General features: G+C 46.2%; 1 protein-coding gene across 1 annotated transcript in view; it reads right to left on the reverse strand.

Annotated features, from left to right (window-relative positions):
- POLR1B (RNA polymerase I subunit B) overlaps positions 1-22,274 on the reverse strand; it is a 330,217-nt gene extending 307,943 nt beyond the window's left edge. Inside the window, exon 1 of the mRNA XM_078649044.1 lies at positions 22,037-22,274. Coding sequence (XP_078505170.1) covers positions 22,037-22,213 — 177 coding nt within the window. The 5' untranslated portion in view covers positions 22,214-22,274. The remainder of the gene's footprint in view (positions 1-22,036) is intronic.
- Between the last annotated feature and the right edge of the window lie 1,412 nt (positions 22,275-23,686).

Consider the following 23,686-nt stretch of genomic DNA (forward strand, 5'->3'; position numbering starts at 1 on the left):
CTATTTTACTTATATTTATTACCAAGCACAATCTTGCTTCCATTGTCACTCGCAGGTTAGTGGAATAGATGTGAGTGACTACACTGCTCATCATTCATCATATAAACGATCCTGTTTCACAAAAGTGCCACTACGACTGCCCATACTGACAGTGAGTTGGAAATTTACGCAAAGGGACCACTGAAATGCCCGTTTCACTCTCCCCACTGGTGTGCAAAGGGCACTGTTGTCTGCACCAAAACACATAGTTGTCACCAGCAATAGAAGAGCGAGATTGAAACGATAATGAAACTTCTGAAATAATAGGATCAATTTCTTGGCACCACACTCTCGAGTTTCATTACTCAAGAGCAGCAGATTAATGCATACAAAAGGTAAAAAGTAATAAGCACGAAATGCACAGATGCAAGTAAATGGCTGAGCATCAGCACAATTTGGTACAAAAAAAGAATAATTAAAATAAAAAAAATAAAGAACTGTAAAACCAAAAACAAATGTGGTAAAATCAGCATCGGAAACGGTTAAAAAGATCCGTAATTCTAGCTTGCTACTTTCTCTTGTACAATCGTGAAAACATGTCCCCTACAGTTAGTCAGAATTCATAGAAGGAATACAGAAAAGCCATTAAGACTGGCTCTCACTGGAAGAACAGCGCTTGGAAGCATGCGTGCTACCGCGTCCTGATTTGGGCAGCCAGAGCCATAACTAAGCCTTCCTACGCAATCCTATGTGTAACGTTAACAACAGAGTATCTGCATAGGCCAAAAGTGATCATGAATTCGGCCTACTGTAAAAACAAAAATGCACAGCTCTGCTGTAACCCTCCCACCACGTTCATTCCGTCTAAAGCATTTTCATGTATGATCAACATTTCGAAGTCTGTAGACCCTCCTCACGAGTTTGACACGATTCCTAGAAACATTTGCATTCGCTGCTCTCCGTCTCTCATTGCTTCCTCACCTTCACCACTGAAGCAAAAGTGCCCAGAGTAACGCCGAATCCTGCTTCCTTGCTCACCTCCGACGCCCCCTGACCTAGCTGTGGAATTTAAAGTAGCACTGACACTGGATCCCTTCATAGATTTGGGGGCGGGAGGGGGAACGTTTGAACTCTGTGGGATGGCATGGCACACAGCTTCCAGGAGGCATGGAGTGAAATTCAGAGGTGGAGAATGGAGTAATGTGGACAAAGCATACGCAGCAGAAGGGGAGGCAGAGATACGTGAAGGAAGCTCCAGTAATGATAGTGAATGAAAGGGAATGAAACAGAACAAAGGGCCGACAGAAATGGAAGGGAGGCAGATGGGAGGCAGTGGCAAGATGGAAGAAATGAAGTTAGCCTTAACCTAAAGCTGTTTCCTGGGATCGAAGTAAAACAAGGAATGTGCGTGAGAGAGAGGGGGAGCAAGAGGTGAGCCCGGGAGTGGTGCGTGCGTGTGTGCGCAGTCTACTCATTTTCAAGCACTGCACTCGTGCTTGTGGTGCGCCCATGCTCGCTCCTGCAAGGTGGATGCCGCCACAAGCATGTGCTTGAAAATGAGCAGAGCGATGGCTAAAGGCCCTCCTATGCAGCGCATGAGCGAGACCTAAAAAACGAATATTGAGGAAAGCCAACAAATGTAGAGAAACCAAGCAAGTTAGACAAAGCCATCCATTCATTGCAACGGTCTGACCTTAAGTAGTGTACAAGTATATGGTGTGCACTGGAAACAATGTCTGCCTACAGACATGTAACAGAGAATCGTAAAAAAAAAAAAAAAGCATTTGCAATGCAATAGGTCTCGCGTTTACGAGAGTTTGAGCTATTGGCATTGTATATGACAATGCCTTTTATTTATGTGTTTTGAGATCCTGCACTTACAGTCTTTGCTTACGAGAAGCAAGGCTGGCAGTAAAAGAGGAGCAGTTACTGCCAGCCTTACTTCTCCTAAGCAACTTTCCACATTGCCAGGACAAGACAGTCGTTTGGATAGCAGAGGCCTGCAAGGGCACGGCGCTCACATGTAACGCTTAGATAGGAGCCACTTAAGTAAAAGAGGTCAAATTGCTTTCCTATGTGATGCAATATGAAACGCTAAATGCAAAATTAACCTGTCAAATTTAACAAATCGCCATTGCCAACGAGCAGAACAAAACATAAGAGACTGAACTACTGTCCAGCTCTACAATCACTTTCTAATGTGGATTCTGGAGCATGTTTAAGGACACTTCGAATGGCAATAGTTGGTACCCAATGTTGAATCTTTCTACAAGTTTCATTGTTTTGAGGCATATTATGGAAGTATTCACCCTGCAAGAAAAAAAACTATACTAGTAACTTCAGTCGCAGGACGAGGGGCTACACACCACAGGAACCGTGGTTATATTAAGATAATTTTATGGTCAGAGAACATTACTTAAGCTTTAAAATTATTTTGTTTCAGAAATAGTTTTCACTATTTCTGGGAAAGTGATGATGGTGCTGGAGTTTGAGACAATTCAAAATGTGAAAATATATTGAAGCTCAAACTACCTATCCGATAAAATTATAGTACACACTGCCGGACAGATGTAAGCAAAACCCTACCAAACGTAGCTGCGGAACTGGGGACGTGGATGGGAACAATATAGGTGTGGTAAGGAGAAAGAGTCAAGAGTTTGTTGTCTGTTTTAAGAATGGCGTAAAAAATCCGAAGTTTGTTTGTGAACATGCGTTAATGTGTACTTTATTTTTTAAACCAATGGCTCGATTCCAGATATGTTTGTAATTTAACTGGGGCAGCAGAAAGCTATTTGGCAAACATCCCCTCAACCATAAAGTATGTTTTACGAGGAAGTCAAAGAAAGATACAGTGCAAATTCATATCAAGAGAGTAATCACACATGAAACCTGTTGTAAATAAAGCCACGTAGTCCATGTACTTTCTTGATGCTCCTTTATTCATGTAAGATGGTAGGTAAGATATATAAAGGGGAAACCCCACCAGGAGTGGCCTCCTGCCACTCAGCCCACATTCAACTGCCAGACATCCACACAGAACATTCTAGCAGGCTCTTGCATCACACATTCTAAGCAGGGCAGCAGGGACAAGTATAACACATCTCCCTTCTTTGATTTGATGAACGAGAGAGATGAATAGAAATTGCGGAGAGTTGAATGTGGGCTGAGTGGCAGGAGGCCACTCCTGGTGGGGTTTCTCCTTCTACTACTTGACTTACCATCTTACCTGAATAAAGGAGCATCAAGAAAGTATATGGACTACGTTGCATTTATTTACAACAAAACCATCAACAAAAGAAAACAGATCCTAGTACTACCGATTTAGGTCAATAAGAATTATCTATGCAATAAATAAGTGAAGCTTTGTTTTAAATTTTTAACAGTGGAATTGGCCAATATTAATGAGACAGTGAGGGTGATCTTTAAAGGCACATACTACTGTGCTTTAAATAAAGATTTGGGCGTGCATTCCCCATGTTTGTAATCCCCATGTTAGCACCAGTTACGCCAGTGGTAACCTACAAAATAAACAATGTACGGCGGGGTTTGTGACTGCTACCCAGTGACATGAGCATGCAACAGCGCACACAAGGGTAGAGGTGTTTACCTTGAAGAAGCCCCCTCGTAGAGGGTATTGGGGGGCCCGAAGACCGCCAACTCCCAGTTATAGAGCTCAGACTCGTCCACCAGTGTGATGCTGAAACCTTCGACTTGCTCCACCTGCATGGACTTGAGCTCCAGCATTAGAGCCTTTTGCGAACTGGTCACCTACTGGTGTGGCGTGGCGTGTTGGAGAGAGGGCCGCAAGATGCGGCACGGGTACTTCAGCACATCAAGGAAGTTGGGGGCTCATCGCCCAGGTGTTGTTTGAAGGATAGGTGGGGGTCGTATCGACACAGACAGCGCGAAGGAAAGTTTTTGTAACCCAGAGATCGTCTGCAGGGGATTCTACTTCAACCAAATATGAGAGGGTCAAGATGTTTTCCCCAGGAAGAGTGCAGTTGTTATAAGTTGGGTGAGTCACATGCAATGAGACGCGCAGCCAATATTTAGCATTTAAATAAAAACATTTTTGAAAACGAGTTGAGTGAGCCACGCGCGAGACTTGTGGCTGCCATTATTTAGCATGTAAATAAAAAAATATGTGTTGGGCGAGTCGCGTGCAACGAGACTCGTGGCCTCCGTTATTTAGCATGATGTAAATAAATAAACAAGTTGGGTGAGCTGCGCAAAACGAGACACAAGGCCGCTATTAAAGCATGTAAATATGAGACCAGATTTACTTAATTAAGACAGCACCCGCCTTGCAGTGGGGCAGGTAGGGGGGTACGGAGCCTATTTAAAAGTTATAGTGCGGCACTCCGGTAAAACAAGCATTGCTTAAAAGCGGATGCCGATTACTCTCAGCTAGTGTGCTCAGACTGAGTGACAGGCGCCATAAGCAGGATGTAAACCAGATTTCTTTAATTAAGACAGTGACCGGCTTGCGGGCGTCTGTGCAGTGGGGTACGGAGCCTATTTAAAAGTTATAGCGCAGCGCTCCGGTAAAACAAGCATTGCTTAAAAGCGGATGCCCATGGAAGGGGGGGCAGAGTGAATCCTGTGGGTAAGAGCAGAGGCGAACCGGGATGGAAAGGGGACGATGAAATACACAGTGAGTGTGAGAGAAGAAGAACAAGCATAAGGCTGGAGAGTGCGAAAAGGAAAACAAAACGCGCGGCCGCCAGACGTGCTCTGTGGTGGGGGAGGGGCGGAGTGAGGTGCTTGGGAGAGCAAGCGAGAGGATAGCCAGATGGCGCCCGCATAACTGTGCGCGTAACCGCATGCTCTAGACCACAAAAAAAAGCTGTGGTCGGCTTTTTGAAGCTCACTAAACTAAAAGTCTCGCCAGAGCATTGCATGCGCTGGGTCAGGCTCGCATTTGTTAGAGTTGGAGCTATTAGCATTGGAAATGGCAATGTTTTTTACTTATGTGTATGTATGTGGTGTATTGTGGAAGTATGTAGGTTGGATTAGTTAGTTGTCTAATTGTGTGGCATGGAATTTGTGGTGTGGAGTGGATTTGTGAATTGGAATTATGTTGCATGATATGCAGTGGAATTATGTGGATAGTAATTATATGGAGTGGGATTGTGTTGTTTGGAGTGTAATTATGTGGAATGGTATTTTGTGGAGTGGTATGAAGTGGAGTTTCATGATGTACCACCAACCACCACCACCAAAGTTCTGACCACATAAGAACATTCAAAGGAAAGGCTCCACATAACAGAAATGCTTAAGTTACCGTCACATGTTACGTGAACACACACGCCAAAACATACCTAAATGCATACTGCCCCGCATAAATCAAACAGTTTTAATGTTTAAGGCTTGAATTTTTCAGCCAATGCACGTTAACTATGAAAGGAATGAGAGAAGAATGATCACTTTCGCGGCCGCTTTGATGTTCTCAGTGGCTGTGCGGCTTCTGAGAACATCAAAGCGGCCGTGAAAGTGCTCCCAAAGGCTGCAGGCTGACAAATGGTGCGCGCGCCCGGCACACATGCACTGTACCCGATTTAGGAGCACTTTCAAAAACCCCTTACCTAATATCTCGCCAGAGCATCGCTTAAGCGATAGCTTAGGCGACACCTAAAAAGGTTATGGATTTATTGAATGTTAGAATTATTCTCAGATACATTTATTTTACCCTTCGCCATTCTACTCTACTTTCCTCAACTATCTGCAGTTCAACTCCAATGGCAACAGTGCAGCTCGAAAAGGTGGGCATATCTCCCCTGGCAGGTGATTGCTCTACAGGTACCAGGCGGTAGATAATGCATCCAAAAATGAGAAGCAACAGATTAGCAAACATGAGTCCTTCGGGGAATGGGTGGTATTTGCCGTAGATACCCGGAATGTGCCTACAGGGTACGGGCTCCGATGTAGTCTGCAGCTCAAATGCCAGGGCGAAGACTAACAATGTGAGCGACTGACAGGTGAGGTGGGGGAGAAGTTCAAGAAAAGTGGGAGGGTAAGACCACGGGGTAGTGACAATGGAGACATCACACGTGACCCGCAATGGTAAGGAACACCGTGCTTAACTGAAGGAGGGACCCCAATAAGTCACGGCACCCGGTATGAATAACGATTGGCCATTCTAGATGAATGCCAAGAACAGCTCAACAGCAGTTGTGTGGAAGAAACATCACAGGTTATTAGGTTAGGGGGCGGTGGACTTCACGAGTGTCTGGCGGGCGGCTCGGTGCTAGAGAATGAGATACAAGTCGTGGCTGGGTGCAACTGCCCCGGACACTCTACATGCAGACTGAGGAGTAGCAGTTGCAACTGGGAGGGGGTGGAGCCAAAGTGGAGAACAGACAGTGGCTGCAGTAGTGTAGTTCATTCTCTTTTAAGTCAGTAGCTCTATGGCGCACATTCCTTCCGTGCCTTCGAACCGAGCCAGTGTAGTTGCAAATTGACGGAATCAGAGTTTCTCAATATATCAGAGTCACCCCACAACCAGTATCCTTCTATGTACCCAAAATGGGGACTCACCCGCCATTTGAATTCGTTGGCAGGTACGGTCTGAGCCACAGCCAGTCAGAGCTAATCATCCGCGCAAGCTCCACTTTCTGACTCCGAATGACGTACTTCTGAAGGTACCCAAGAAAACCAGCAAGCTCTGCATAATGAGTGAATGTGCTCGTCTAACGCAGAGCGTTTATGCACTGGTGACTCTTCGCATTAAACAGCCTGGCGCAAGAACAACGTGGCATGGTCTGAGCTTTGCATATAGAGCGTTCAGCTATTATCCTATTCTGCCTTGACTATTATTTCTCTGCATGCAGCTTTATAAATCAGTTATATATTATTTGTACACCCTTCTATGTTTTACCTCGCACTGGGCACGCAAGGCACCTACGTACTGCACACATCTAGCGCTAGTCCAGTTCGAGGCAAACACATAGAAGATATATGACCAGCAAGCCCAGGAGTGGTGGGCATGGGCGCTATAAGGAATGCAGCTGATGCAGCTGCCATCAAAACCTGATCGAGAACAGATGTCACCCTGCGCGCTCCCAAGACCCCTAGGTCATGGGATCGCAAGTTTTGAGGAGAGGCGGGACAAGCACCTGTCATTGGGTATTTGCGTGCTTTCAATTATTGAAAGCCACACGCAAAGGCAAATGGGATGTATGGGAGGAGGCACACCCACACGGAGAAGGCTCTTGGAAGTCTTAAGTGATTCCAAGAGCCCTCTCCTAGAGCAACTCTTGCGCGCTACGCTCTAGGCGAGACCTAAAAAGCGTGTCTTAAAGCCATGTGCTATGGTCATAGAATTATCCTTTCAAAAAAATGTTAAACTTGGCGGTTTAGCCTAAAATAAGTGATCAGTTTTTGGTGTGTATCTGGTTCCTGGAGCAAAACCTTAGCGCTGGGACACTTCCTTAAGAAGTAACCAGGCGCTTTATAAATTCAATTTTTATTATTATTAAAAACACCTGTGAATAAGTACATATGGAATGGTCACGTATGTCAAACACATTATACAATATGTTTTCAAATTGAGTTCTTGGGAACAGTTGTTGCCTATTTCAGCATCCAGTAGAGCTTGCGACCAATAACTGAATTACTGGTATGCCAGGCAGTAACCAACGCAAACGGACAGCAAGAACCACAGACAAATGATATACAAGGGCGTAGCTACCATTGGTGCGGCAAGTGCAGTGTCACCAGGGCCCATAGGCCAGGTAGCTGTATTCCACGGTTCAAACAGGGGCCGGGGGAGGGCATTTCCTTCCTCGCACCAGGGCCCATGACACATTGGCTACGCCACTGATAATACAGTAAGATCTCACCCGTCAAAACCCAATAACTTTAATAAATCCATTTCACAGTGGACTCCTACCTGCGAGATCTTCTGATAACATGTTAACAAGCTGAATGGTACTTTATGTGCCATGCAATAAAAATTGCGTACCTTACTGAGTTATGTCAAGTAATTATTGAGCCTTGTCCATTAAAGCTCCGAGAACTTATCTTGTAAGTCAGCAAGGAGTGACAGTATTTCAAACACTATTTATTTTGTATTGCCACATGGCGGTCAGACTTAGCGTGCACCAGACATTGACAGATGAATCATTAAGTAAACTCTTGAGATAACGAGGGGGGGTGGGGGTTCAAATATCCTGCATGCCACATTCATAGTGGACATAATTGGACAGCAACAACAACAACACTTGGAACAAGTGAGATCTTATGAACAACCGGAACCAGCCTAGCACAGCGCGAACGGAACAGCATTCCTAGCAAGTAGACCAAAGAAGCCAAAATTCGTAGAAAACCCAGGAGAGCAGAGGCGACACAGAAAAGATGGGGGCTTCGATCTAAAGAGAACAAAGTGCAAGAAACCCTTGTAACGCCGCAAGAAGAGCTCAAGATCACAAGGTCAGTGCTGGGCTTCCCCTAAGCGAGAAACAGAACCCCCTGACCCAAAAGACTCGAAGAACAATACAAACACCACCCGCGATTTTTAGCGCATCAGCGAAAGCAAAACTAGCTCTATGGGGGCGGCCATGTTAAGAAAACACACAACAACAACGGAAGCATAGACCGCATAGACCACATAGACTGGGAGGAGCAGAAGATTATTTTGTACCAGTCAGTCAGTCAATAGGCTTTATTTCGATAAAACATATCTTTAAAAGCATTACATAGCACAAGTTAAAAACCAAAACATGTAAAATGCATCCACAAGATTAGATAATATAATACAAATGACATCAATAAGTTACTTAAGAAGGTCTAGCTACAATGACCATGATTAAACAATTTCATTAAGCCTTTTAGATCTGATCGACCAAGCCCAGCTTAAAAATGTTGACATACCGCACACGAACAAGGGCCGGGTGTCGGACGTCAAGATTCGCAGTGCGACTATGTGGTGTCTGGTGCCCAACTCCCTACACAATGGCTTTAGCCACCTAGATCTCGGGGATTTATAAGCGGGGCATTCAAATAGGAAGTCGGCAATAGACTCAACCCTAGGCGCACAAAATATACAAAAAGGTGAGGTTTGGGCCGGGATTTTCCAGCGGGCAGTCAATTCACCCACTGGGAGCATACCTACTCTAAACTTAAATTACAAAGCCCTATCTATAGGTTTTAAGATTATATCAAGATAGGGTTCGCGGAGGGCCATATCCTTAATCCTGAGGAACTCACTAGTTGCTCTACATTGTTTGGGGTCAATGCTGCTCTTTTCCGATACCCAGTTCCAATAGATCTTCTTAAGGACAGCTTTTGGGGGGGCAGATCTAGTAAGCCAAGCTTCCCCGAGCCCCAACTCCCCAAGCAGGGATTTAACGTCCCTGAGCCACCTGATTTTGGACCAACCAGGCATTGATAATACTTCCAACAGACCTTCCGCATAGCTGGCGAGTTCGGGAACCCTCCAAAATCGGGCCCAGAGTAGTAGTGGACGCAGTTTTGCCTGGTCTTTAATTGAGCAGCATCCCATATCAAGTAGTAGGGGTAGCGTCGGGATACTTTGTGGGAGAGCCATCAGGTCCTTCAAAAATGTGTTCTCGGAACAGGATAGCTGATCAATATTGTGGGTTCCCCAGAGCTCTGCCCCATATAATGCTGCGCTAACACCTCTCGCCTTATATATATCTATCACAGGGGCAATGGGTTTGAAAGGGGACTACCGCTGTTCTTTCAGGAGAGCCCCCACAACCCTTTTGTGGTTTAGCAACATCTTATGGAGATGGGAGTTCCACCGCATAGTGTCGGTTAGACGGATACCTAAATAATCAAATTCCTTGACCCTTTCCAGGGACACCTGGTTTAATACAGGAGGCCGCCCAAGCTTTTTAGGGGGGTTGAGTACCAGATATTTTGTCTTTTCTGTGTTCATTTTAAGCCCCCTACTTGTGCAGAATGATTGGAAACTATCCAGGAGGCTCTGTAAACCCACCGGGGATTTAGAGATCAGGAGGGTATCGTCAGCGAATAGGAGAGTTGGTATTCTCTTGCCCGCAAGGGATGGTGCGTCAGATGGATTTTTCAAAAGGTGCTCCACCACTCCGTTCACATATAATGAGAACAGAGTGGGGGCAAGAACGCATCCCTGACGGACACCCCTATTCACTTGGATTCTGGCAGTCTTCTGGCCCTGCTTACCTCACCTGACCTGCGCGAAGTTTCCTGCATGGAGCTTCACCAGTAGAGACAATATATAGGCGGGCATCCCCAAGTCAGACAGTACCTCCCACAGGCGATCCCGGGGCACCAGGTCAAAGGCAGTCTTTAGGTCAATAAAAGCGAGATAAAGACTGCCTTTGCCTAGTACAACCACCTTTCAGTAAAGGAGCAGCAATCTAAATGACTGCTCAATAGTCCCGGTACCTGACCTGAAGCCTGCTTGGAAGTCAGAGAGGATTTTATTGTCATCTACCCACTGGAGCACTCTCCCAATGGCTTCTTTTCCTGCAACCTTCTGGGTTGAATCAATTAGACTTATGGGGCGATAGTTAGCTGGGTCGTCCCGACCCCTTTTTAAAGATCGGGACGACCTCAGCTCCCCTCCATGAGTCTGGGATTGCCGCACCGTGGTAAGTAGCATTAAGCAAAGATGAAATAAGCCTCCCCCATTCTTTCAGATTAAGGCAGAGCAAATCCCCCGGTAGCCCGTCTGGGCCTGCTGCTTTATTTGGGACTAGGGATGTTATCACATTCTCCACTTCCTTGGCTGTAAAGGAAAGATCTTCACTCATCCCGGAGGTGCCCAATGGTGGTAAATTAATCTGCCCCTGCCTTACAACCAAATTGGTAGTGTAAAGGAGAGAGAAATGATTAAACCATGCCTCCTCAGAGATGTTACATGTTATGTGGGTATCAACGGGCCTATTCCCAGTCCTTACTAGATCCCAGAAACCCCTGGAGTCCCTCCCCGCACTAGCTTCCTTCATATCACGCCAGAACTGGTCCTCCCACTCTTTCTTCGCTTCACTGATAGAATGCTTATACTCCTTCCTAGCCACACGAATCAACTCAGGTCCCCTAAGTTTAACAGCTTTCAATAGTGCTCTTTTCGTCTGCAGACATTTTTTGGAATACCAGCCCGGATTACCCTTAGGTCTCCGACACTCCCTTCCGGCGGCGCCCCGACTGTCTATTAAAAATAACTTTCCCAGGGCATTGATGGTATCACAAAAGAGCAAGGATACCTCGGGGGATCCAAGGGGGTGGAGTCCAGGCTGGACAAGGCCTTCTCCAAAAGTGCCCCTATGTTATGAACCTTCCCCTCATCCAGGGCAACCATACACCATTTGAGGTACCTCCCACAATTTGAGGGACAAACTTCTCCAGTTGACCACAGCACAGAGGGTTCCTGCACTCCATTTGGGGGCGACCACATGGGGTGCAAGATCAAAGATAATGGATTATGGTCACTGTCCGTGGTGGACAGAACTTCCATATCACGCATAAGGCCCCAGAGCTTGAAATAGAGTAAGATGTAATCCATCCTCGATGTATGGTCTACCCTGTTGAAAGTGTGTGCTCCACAAGGGTCCGATATTGATCTGCCATTCGCCGCTCTTAGACCATATTCCAGAGTTAGAGTGTTAAGCTGGATGGCCCGTTGGGACCACCTCTTTATGGGCGAGATTGATGTAGATGGAATAACCCTCCTGGCGTCCTCATCTGAGATTCCCAAGATGTCATCTGCCGAAAGGGGCTCGAAAGTACAAACAAATCCGAACAGTTCTGGCTGACCACGGCGTTGCGGGTCAGCTACGGTGTCAGGAAGACCTGCAAACAGTACCTTTTAGAAATGCAGGGAGTCAGCGACCTCTCGTTGAGCTTTCGAAAGCACGGTTTCCACAGGCGTCAGTTCTGGAGGTCGGTGCAGTATTCGTCGGGGCCCTCTAAGTCACACACGCTTCAGATCAAACTCCTCTCTGTTGAAGTCAGGAGTGCTGGCTTCGGTAGGCTTCTGTGCAATTAAGAGCCCCAGCAACCATGACATACATGTCAGTACTACACTGGCTAAGTCGTCTTCAAGCCCAGATATGGTTGGGGCTGGTGAGCCACCTTTGGTGCCCCTGGCATAAATGTTGAATAACTCCAAAGTACGCCCTCTCTGGGGCCTTCTAACTGATAATCTTAATGGATCGGGAGAGTTAGTTTCTCTGTGCCTAATATGACAGCCCAGTGAGATACTGACCCAAATAAGGAGGCCTCCTGAGGGGCGACCTCTCCCAGTAGGAGGGGAGATTGCCAGAACAAAATACGTGGTATATCCAACCTTGTGACAAGGCTCCAAACACCAAGTCTCTTGGAAGATACATATCCCAAAAGATTCAATAAAGATGTTCCAGTCTGGGAGATCTAATTTTCTGGAGATACCCGCTATGTTCCAGCTAACAACCCTTACGTCGCTATTTGCTATAACTTGTTCTACTGGAGACTGCGTCGTAAACATACTAGGCCCGGGTCGGGACTCCGGTGGAGTACCCTCAGACACAACCAGCCTACAATTACTCTCAGATTGGGAACAAACAAGCACAAGCTTGTTCACGGGGCTTGAGAAAGGTGAGGGAGGGAACTAAAGGGGATAAAGAGGCCCATGGAGTGCACCATGCTCAAACACCTTACAACGCCCAGACGTGTCGGCTACAACAGATACCCTCTCATCAGGGGAGTGAACACCAGGTAAACAACCCCACCCCAGCCTGTTGGATCCAAGGACTCTGTTTGGGATGTGGGGCCTAAGTGGGTGGAGATCATGGGGGTAAGACCCTCTATCCCCCCCCCCATAAAATAGCTAACATTCTGTGAGATTGCTGGGTGGAGATGGAAATAGCTAAGATCATGAGTGCTAATTCCTATACTACCTTGGCTAGGTTGTTGGTTACAGATAAACCTTGCTACCCTAACATCCCTGAAATTGACCAAGATGCAATCACCCAACCTGTCCTTAGGCCTATTTCCTACCCAGCTGACCCGTCTGACATGAAGGACCCGCCCATCAAGTGAACTAGGCAGAGGTCTGTTTTCCCGTAACCAAAATATAGTTTTGTTTTTAAGTTCGTCATACGACTCGTATTTGCCTGCCTTCTGCTGTGGGACCCCGATAAGCACCACTACGCAAGGCTGACAATCAGGGGGTAGGTTAATAAGGGGGGGGTGAGTTGCTCCCTTCTCAACCGGGCGGGCATTTTAGGTGAAACAGGTGGATTACAATTAAGGCCCCCTCTACCTCCCACACTGTTATTGATGATATTGCTCTGGGCACGGGAGCTTTGACAAGGACCTTGAGTCCCTCTATTCGAGTTTGAATTGCGGTTGGGACTTATTGGGGCATTGGTTTGAATAAGGCCATCAGCAGCAGTCCCCGCACACACGTTAACTACAGGAGCTGCCCCTGATGCTTTAGATACACTCGCCCCAAAGGGAGAGGGAACCACCTGGGAGATTTTTTTCACCTACGACCCACCCTCCCGGTTTCTAGAATGTAGTTTAATCAAGGACTTGAGTGAAAAGAAATTGTCAAGAGTGGCTTGCTCGAATCTATCCAGCCTCTCGGTTAAGACTTTCACTCTTTCAAGTACGGGAGTATCAAAGATTTCATTAGTTTCTCAATTTGGGCGATAGGAGGTGACTGGGATAAAGTGCCTGCATTTGGAGTATGCTGTGGGTTAACATTCTCTTGGTCACTTGGGGTACATAGCAACTGGCCACCAGGAGGGGGGATCCCTTGCGACCCAGAGGAAATCTGCTTCACCGCCGCCCCCAGCCCCGTTAGTTTCACACAACCCTTAGAGCAATTTCCTCTAAACTTCTTGGGAGGTTTGAGATGGCTACCCCTTTGATGGCTTATAGCTCTTTTCCTTTTGGTAGATGCTGCTCTAACGCTTTTGGCGGCCACTACCTCTGGTTGTACAGGGGGACCCGGGCATTAAGCCTATCCAGGCTGGCCCTTATAGCACCTGATCTAAGCTGGTCGGCACTAGGAGTAGCAATATCCGAGAGCTCGGCTGTATGAACAGGAGAGGCTGCCAGTGCCAAGGGCCCCAGGGAGGAGCGTTTATGGGTAAGGGGCTCAAGAGAGATGCGGCGCTCAGTAAGGGCAATCTCTTTCTCAATAACTGAAAAAGCTTGAGTGATAAACTGGTCCATTGTGCCACAAACATAGCCGCCCCCCCCCCTCATACTCTTCCCAGAACGAGTTGTCATTGGCATGAGGAAACACACTTTAATATAGGAATCACCCAAGACTACACTTGTTGGTTTGCTGGGAACAAGGGAAGTGACCTAATACCTGGTAATATCCACACTATCGGGGGGTGGCCCAGCCCAGCCGCGGCCAGCCCCGGACGGCCACAGACGGTCCGCCCTTTGCCCGGGCTTCGAAGCGGGTGTCCAAGCGTTTAAATGCGCCTCCTGGCGCGTCACTTGTGCGCGCCGCCGCTGAGGATAACGGGAATTGCAGTCCCGGGACGGCGGCGCAGGTGTTGGTGGCGTCCGGTGGTGCTGGCCCGTGAGAATGGCCCCGCTGCACTTCTTGACTCTTGGCGGTGTCGGCAAAGGTACGTTTTCGACATTTTGTACCTACAAACACAGCCACAACCATACGCATCTGCCCATAATAACCCACCTACATACCGTTAAAGCGTCAATGCCCACCTGTCCACCACCGAAAGGAAATCTCACAAGAAGACACCGGGAAACGAGGCGGCCATCTTGAGAAGGCAAACGCTACGCGATCACTTCACGATAGCCGAAGTAAGGCAGAGCCTAGCGCTCGGAAAAACAAGCGACAACGCGCAACACTTTAAGCCAGAGAAACCTACCAAGCACACGGACCAAGCGACAACAGGGCACACCAGAGACCAGGAAAAAATTTTTTTTACGAAATCCCAAACACAGAGGGCGGCCAGTTTAAGCGCACACAGAAGCCCGACCGGAGGGTAAGGGCAGAAACGCATAAGAGGCAGCAACGCCCCACCAAAAGGGGAGTCATCAAAGATTTGCCTACATGAAGGCCGAGTTCGGAGAGAAACAGAGCAGGTGCGGTCAGTGAGCAGAATAGGGGCGACCAGCGCCGCAGGAGATCAAAGGACAAAGGGGCATCAGGTAAAAGCGTACTGAAAGTGGAACACCAAGTTAAGGAGGCACACGGAAAGGTGCGGTCAATGAGCAGAAAAAGGGCGACCAGCGCTGCAGGAGATCAAAGGCCAAGGGGGCAACAGGTAAAGGTGTACAGAAAGTGGATCACCAAGTAAAGGAGGTACACGGAAAGTTGAGGACAAGAAAAATAGCAAAAAGGGAGGAAAAGCCTAAGAGACCAGAGAAAAGAAAGCCCTCAAAGCAGTAACAACGAGTGCACCAAGAACAGAAAGCAGCGGTGCAGAAAAAGTCACCCGCTCAAAATCATACCCGTCACCAAACGCAGAGAAAGCCAGCTGTCAAAACAAGAAAACTACACCACCTCCTCCACCTGGCAACGAAAAAAGATTTGCGCTCCTACAAACCAAAAGAGGGCTGTGCAAGATGGCAGGGAGTGATGGAAAGGCGACTCAACAACAAAAAAAGCTGAAGGCGGATAGCACATCAGAGTCTCCCTTCAAACAGAAGACAGACATCAGCAGCACGCAGATAGTATACTCAAAAAACTTGCAGAAGTCCACGACCTGGCAAAATCTACCAAAAAAACGATCGATGCCATACAACTTGAACTAGCGGCATGCAGAGCAGACATCCACTCTGCTAACAACAGTCTATCTTCAGTCGAGCAGAGAGTGAGCGACATCGAAGAGAAATCGCACCTACCGAGTAAGAGAATGGGTCACATTGCCAAAGCTACGACAGACCTACAAAAACAAGCAGCGGACTTCCAAGACCGACAGAGAAAAGGAAACATAAGAATTCTTGGCATACCAGAAGGAGAAGAAGACAAAGCGGGTTCATGTGTGGCAATGCTACAAGACCTAATCCCAAAACTAACAAATCTAAAGTTATAAAACCCTTTTGAATTGGACAAGGCATACAGAGTACCCGCGTACAAACAGAGCAACAGGCAAACACCAAGACCAATAATATGCAAGCCCTTACGCTCACACCAAACAGAAGCCATTTTCGGAGTCGTGAGGAAAAACCCTAACCTGCAGTGGCGCGGTAGTAAGGTCATCCTGACGCAAGACTACTCCAAAATTACAGTAGACATCAGAAAAGGATTTCTAATGCAGAGAGAAAACCTAAGGAAAAAAAATATCACCTACTCCTTTGTCGGCCCAACGAAATTCAGAATAAGCAACGCTAACCTTCGATGACCCAACAGAACTATCGAAGTACCTAACAACAACCGAACCACAAGAAATGGAACTGGCGACTTCTTCTTCTAAAAGAAGAGCGCCACAGGATAACGTGCAAGATTAAGCCTAAAGAACACAAAAGAACTCATGATAAGGAACCAACACGCAACATGCGACCAAGCATCAGGCATTCAAGCTAACGTATCTACCTCACTCAAGGGAATGGAACTGAACACCGAGCACATCAATCAACATATCTACCTCAATCAAAAAAACGGAACTGAACATTGTGAACATCAATAAACATATCTACCTCAACTACGGAATCGGAACTGAGCACATCAACCAACGGATCTATCTCAAGCACGTCAACGTGTCGACCTCCATCAGAACTATAAAGCTAACAACTAACAAGGATCTACAAGAACCGGCACGAGACACTAAGCAGACTGGCGTGGACCAATAACAAACATATCCTTTAAGAGATTTAAATGATGGGTCCATGGGGAGAACCGGGAACACTAAAGTTAGACAATTGCGGAAAAGCCTAGGAAGGGGGTACTGAAGAAACTTTATAACATGATCGTCAACCAGTCCATATAAAGTACCGGGGGGGCAGAGGACCTTGCTGTCGCACGCTTCCAGCACGACACAGAAGAAGAAGGCGGGGGAAGGGTGGGAGGGGAGGGTAGGGTAAAAGGAGGGAGAGCTCATTTATGTTTGTTTTGTAATGTCCGTCACGTTAGTCATATCCTGATTATAATCGCATTTTAGACAGAAACAAAGATCCACCCAGATACACTATGACCACTAACAAGATCAGGCACAAAAATTACTTCCCAGGCATTCAGAAATTGAACATAGAACGATCAACACACAACGACAATGGGTAGTAAGGACACACTGCTATCCGACCTTAAGGTCCTATCGCTGAATGTAAAGGGCCTGAACCATCCCCGTTAAAAGGAAAAAGATTTTAGACTACCTAGCAAAAACAAAAGGAGATATCATCCTCTTGCAAGAAACCAAACTATCATCAGAAGAAGCGAATAAGTTCAAAGCAAGATGGATAAGCCAGCTAGCCTGCTCACCAGCAGTAGGGAAAAAGAGAGGAGTAACCACGTTAGTGAATGCTAAGTCCAAAATAACAATCGAAAGGGTAGGACAAGACGACGAAGGCAGACCTCTGTACACTCTACTCAAATGGGGAGAAGAAACAATATCAGTAACCAACATCTATGCACCCAACACAGACGACACGACATTCTGGGAGGGGGTAAACAGGAAGCTAGAAAAGAACCAAACGAACACCTTGAATATAGTAGCAGGGGACTTCAATTTAGACCTAGACCAGACAGACTGTTAAACATCCGGACAAGACCACCGACCTCCCATAACACCCTGACAAATATCTGCAACAGATTTCAGTTACAAGACCCATGGAGACTACAGCACCCAGACTACACTTTCTACTCCAACCCACACAAAACATACAGCAGAATCGACTACATCCTCATCTCAATAGCACATACACACCTGACAGAATACACAAACATAGCAGCAAGAACGGTCTCAGATCACTCTTGCATCAGTCTACACCTGACAGGCAGGCACAATGACCACACTACCCGCAAATGGCGGTTCAACAATATAACGATTACGAAGCAAGAGGACAAAGACATGATTGAAAGAGCGATCAAAAACTATATAATGGAAAACGACACAGGGGAAACTGACCCGAAATGCCTGTGGGAGGCCCTGAAAGCAACCATCAGAGGAAACCTGATAGAAATCAAGGCCAGGAGGGACAGAGAAGCAAAATCGCAGCTAGACAAGCTAGAAAGAGACATTAAACATCTAGAAACACAGCACATAGACGACACCTCAAACTCAAATCTCATTCTAATCCTTACAGGAAAGAAATATGAATACAACAGAATCCTTAGTGAGAGGGCAGGACTGTGGATCAGGAAGTACAAACAGATCAATCTGTGCGAAGCAAACAAAGCAGGGAAAATACTAGCGTCATACCTCAAACGCAAGCAAAGACAGCACAGCATATCTAACAGCACAGACCAGCAAAACAAAACATACACAATCCATAAAGTAATCCTACAAGCTTTCAGGGAGTTCTACAAAGAATTATACACAAAAGACAACAACATTGACAAGGCAGGTACAGCGGAGTGCTTAAAGAGACTCAAACTACCCAAGTTACTAGAGGAGGAAGCAAAAACACTAGGCCATAACTTCAAAGAAAACGAGATAGCAATGGCCATAAACTCAATAAAAGACAACAAAGCACCTGGACCAGACGGCTACACAGCATCCTTTTACAAGGCGGCGTTTTCCAGAGGAGGGAACAATAACAGAAACAATGTCACAAGCTGACATAATTGTCATTCCGAAAGAAGGTAAGGATCCGCAATGGCCCAAAAACTACCGCCCCATATCGCTAATTAACCTTGACTGCAAAATATATGCAAAAATACTAGCCACCAGACTTAACAAAATACTACCACAGCTAATAGGAAACACGCAAGTAGGGTACATGAAATCTCGTATGTCGCATGACAATACCAGACTATTGTGCCAAGTGATTGAACACGCCTCCAACTCACTCCACCCTGCAGTAGCAATCACGCTAGACGCAGAAAAGCCGTTTGACAGGGTCTCCTGGCATTTCCTAGAGAAGTGCCTGCAGGCGTACAACGTAGGGAGCGCGTACACGAAGAAAGTCATGGCGCTATATAAAAAGCAAACAACAAGAATAGCCATAAACGGAGGGTCATCTGCCCCGTTCGACCTAGAAAGAGGTACGAGACAGGGCTGTCCTCTATCACCGCTGCTCTTTCTACTAGCACTAGAACCTCTGATCACAGACACCTTAGCAAACAGAGACATCAAAGGGATAACTGTAAACAACACAACGGCCAAGATCGCAGCCTACGCAGATGATCTACTAATACTAACAAACGACCCAGCCCAATCCATACCGGCACTCATGTACACAATAGAAACCTATGCCAAACACTCAGGCTACAAACTCAATAAGGACAAATCAGATTGCATGCCACTCATTGCACACACAACGAGAGAAGTACTGGGCAACGTAGGTCTAGCTTGGCAACCAAAGGCCGTCAAATACCTGGGCATTCAATTTAAAAGAAGCCTAAGAGGAACGCTAGAACTGAACGAGACACTCACACTGAGAAAGGTAAAAGAACTACTAGACACATGGTCACCCAAATTCATCACATGGTGGGGATGTATAGACACCATTAAAATTATGGTAACACCCATAATAAACTACCTGGCGGACATGCTCCCCCTGCCCTTGACAGAGGACTTCCACAAGAAACTAGACCTAATGATCAACAAATTTATATGGCAAGGGAAAAAAGCCAGAATAAGTCTCCGCCAGCTGAGACTAGGGAAGAAACTAGGCGGGCTCAACCTAGCCGATCTTAAAACGTTCCAACTAGCGTTCATAGCCAGACATGGAATGCACTGGGTACTGCCAAGACAAAAATACACGCCAACTTGTTAGTCATAGAGGAAGCCATGCTTAACAACACCGACCCACTCACACTATTAACAGCGAACAAACAAGCACTCAACAACAACCAGATCCTAAAGTTCACAAAACAGGCGCTACTGAGGTTAGACCGCAACCTAGAAGTCAGCATCAAAAACTCACAGTGGGAGACACTCTGGAGCAACCACAAAATTAAATACAGAAGGAATACTTTAGACCTGAGCACATGGAAAGAACGAGGTATACAATTCCCGGTACAACTAGAACAGGAAGGAAAGCCACACACCTTCAACAACCTGAAAACAAAGCACAACCTACCAGATATAGAACTATACAACTTGCTAGCCATAAAAACAGCACTAACAAAATCAAAGCTACACAGACAAACCCCTTCTATCTTCCAGCTCATGGAAAACATAAATAAGACAGGGCACCAAGTATCACTTCTATACAAACTTATACGACCTCCAAAATCCAAGCTCAACGACAAAAAAACAGCCTATTGGGAAACCCAAATAAAATGCAAACTAACAGAACAGGAACAAGAAACAATGTGGGCTTCCCCATCTAAGAACATGATATCCCCTGTTGTTGCGCAGACCAAATTTTGGCTACTGCACCAAGTCTATTGGACACCAGCTCGCCTGGCCCCAATAGGTCTTAAAGACAATGACACCTGCTGGAACTGCGAAATAGAGAAGGGGGACCTTGAACACCTTATCTTCAGCTGCAATAAAGTAAAAAAATTCTGGTAACAGGTGCTAGACTTTACGAACAAGACACTAGGATGCACCCTCAGAGAGACATTCGCCACAATAGTCACAGCACATATCTCACCAGAAGTCCCCACCCAAGAAGACAAAAATCTCCTCGACTTCCTCCTCACCTCGGCAACAATAATAGTACTCACAAACTGGAAGGACACCTCCAAGGCCACCTTCTAAGGTTGGCTGAACTGGATGATCTTCCTTAGAGGCGCAGACTACACCACTCTTAGGAACACGCCAGGAAGACACCCCCACAGAGATATGTGGACCAAACTAGACAAATTCATAGACTCTTTCAAACCGCCATAGATAAAGTTCTCCAATCGGATGCCAATTGACGCTCTATGCCTTATGCTCTTACTTCCAGGGTCCACACCAGACAAATTCACAGACTCCCTCAAGACAACACAGCCCAAGTCCAACCCAATCTCCAATCATCAGTATCTTTCTGTCAAAACAACCACCACCACTTTATGTTTTATGTCTCCAGCAACTAATGGCATGAAGCAACCATACCAACACAAATATGTATGTTTTGCCATTATGTGTAATGTATGTAATTTGTAATGTGTAAATACCAATAAAAACATTATAAAAAAAATATATATTATTATTAAAAACATCTGTGAATAATTACATATGGAAGGGTCACGTATGTCAAAGACATTATACAATATGTTTTCAAATTGAGTTCTTGGGAACAGTTGTTGCCTATTTCAGCATCCAGTAGAGCTTGAGGCCAATAACTGAATTACTGGCAGTAACCAACGCAAACGGACAGCAAGAACCACAGACAAATGATATACAAGAGCGTAGCTACCATTGGTGAGGCAAGTGCAGTGTCACCGGGGCCCATAGGCCAGGTAGCTGTATTCCACTGTTCAAACAGGGGCCGGGGAGGGCATTTCCTTCCTCGCACCAGGGCCCATGACTCATTGGCTACGCCACTGGTAATACAGTAAGAGCTCACCCGTCAAAACCCAATAACTTTAATAAATCCATTTCACCGTGGACCCCTACCTGTGAGATCTTCTGATAACATGTTAACAAGCTGAATGGTACTTTATGTGTCATGCAATAAAAATTGTGTACCTTACTGAGTTATGTCAAGTAATTATTGAGCCTTGTCCATTAAAGCTCCGAGAACTTATCTTGTAAGTCAGCAAGGAGTGACAGTATTTCAAACACTATTTATTTTGTATTGCCACATGGTGGTCAGGCTTAGCGTGCACCAGACATTGACAGATGAATCATTAAGTAAACTCTTGAGATAACGAGGGGGGGTGGGGGGTTCAAATATCCTGCATGCCACATTCATAGTGGACATAATTGGACAGCAACAACAACGACACTTGGAACAAGTGAGATCTTATGAATCTGCTCTTCTGATGCTGTCTCCCTGATTCTGCTCTGTACACGTGCATCATGCCCACCCATGCCCCTCTCACCTGCGCCGCGCGGCTCAGTCCCTCTCCCAGCGCCTGGTTGATGGAATCGATGTGTGCGCGGGTGAGCTCCTGCAGGGCCGCGCGCTGGGTTTCCTTTGGCAGCCCATAGTTCGGGTCGGTGAGGTGCTTCAAGCTGGGACCGCTGGGCAGACTCCGCCACTTCTTCGCTGGCTCCATGCTGCCTGTACAATTCACAAGTAACTCGCGCAGACTCCTTCAGTGTCACCACGTGACCCGGAAGCTGTTCTTAAGAGGTTTCTGGGAGTAGTAGTTTGTCACGAAAGGGACTCGTTTTAGCGACCTACAGCCATTGACCACTTTCTCTTTTTGCAGTTTTATATAGCACGAACTCGACCCGAAGGTATTGCAGAGCATTAAATGAGCACCAGTTACGTTACACAAGGACACATTTTTATTTTTGGTAGGCACGGGGGCTTAAATGAGCACCAGTTACGTTACACAAGGGCACATTTATTTTTGGTAGGCACGGGGAAATTCAATGTTTTGCCCATGCCCAGACTCAAACCTGGTTCCCCAGCGAGTTGGTCCGCAGCTCTGGCCGTTAGGCCACCTCATCTCTCTCTGTATGCACTGCCTTCTGCAGGATATGTGGAACTATCCACTGCATGAAACAGTTTAACTTTGCCTGCTTTTTAGTTTGAAATTACCAAATTGGAAAAGAGACATTTTGAGCTTACATTTACAGTGGCTTACAATCCACCTATTGCTTACCATTGATTGGCTTTATTATCACTCCCATTTGATTGCTTATTTGTTGGCTTTCCTTGTTCCAGATTGTCTGTCTTCTGTTTGTCCTCCTATTGGAGCATAGCCTATATAGTATCATTATAATAGGCTAAATTGTATCTTCCAACTGCCCAAAATACTTTAGTGAACAACTTTTTTTTTTAGGTCTGGCATTACATTTGATTTTACTAAAATTATATGTATAATAAATATACCTACATAAAGGGTGTACGGTTTGTACTTTGCTTTGTATGTCCTCCTTTCATCTCCACACCCTCCACATGTACTGAATTCTAGAATTGTTTTTCCTTAGGAGTTCCCTGCATGCGATCTGTTTATGTTTGCTTTTAATGTATGCAAAAGGAACAAATGATGGACGGAAACAAGCATCCTGGGTCCGGTTTCGGGGCATCACTCCTCATCAGCCAGGCAAGCTTGAATCCAGTGGTGCAGTTAGCGCGGGACCCATGTCTGGGCATACCCTTCTCACTTAGGGTGACAAAAGGAACAAATGATGAACGGAATGCTGAACAATGCAAACATTCACCCCAGTCACAAAGATCTGGGTTTAATCCATCATTCTTTTGCTCACCACACCATCGCAGTTTGGACCCAGCCATAAGCAAATCAGTCGTGGCCCTGCTCCTCATGGGAACAGTCCAGCCCGAACTGCTAAGCAAGGTAATCCCTGGACCAGAACAAGTATCCTGGCCCAGGTTTCGGGGCATCATTCATCATCAACCAAACTAGCTTGAATTCATAGGCGCAGTGAGCACTGGACTCACGTCTGGGGATACCCTTCCCACTTAGGGCGACAAAAGCAAAAGAAACAAATGATGGACGGAATGCTGAAAAATGCAAACATTCCCCCCAAGTCACAACGATCTGGGTTTAATCCATTGG

This window comes from Lissotriton helveticus, chromosome 6 (genome assembly GCF_964261635.1).
Source record: "Lissotriton helveticus chromosome 6, aLisHel1.1, whole genome shotgun sequence".
Lineage (NCBI taxonomy): Eukaryota > Metazoa > Chordata > Amphibia > Caudata > Salamandridae > Lissotriton > Lissotriton helveticus.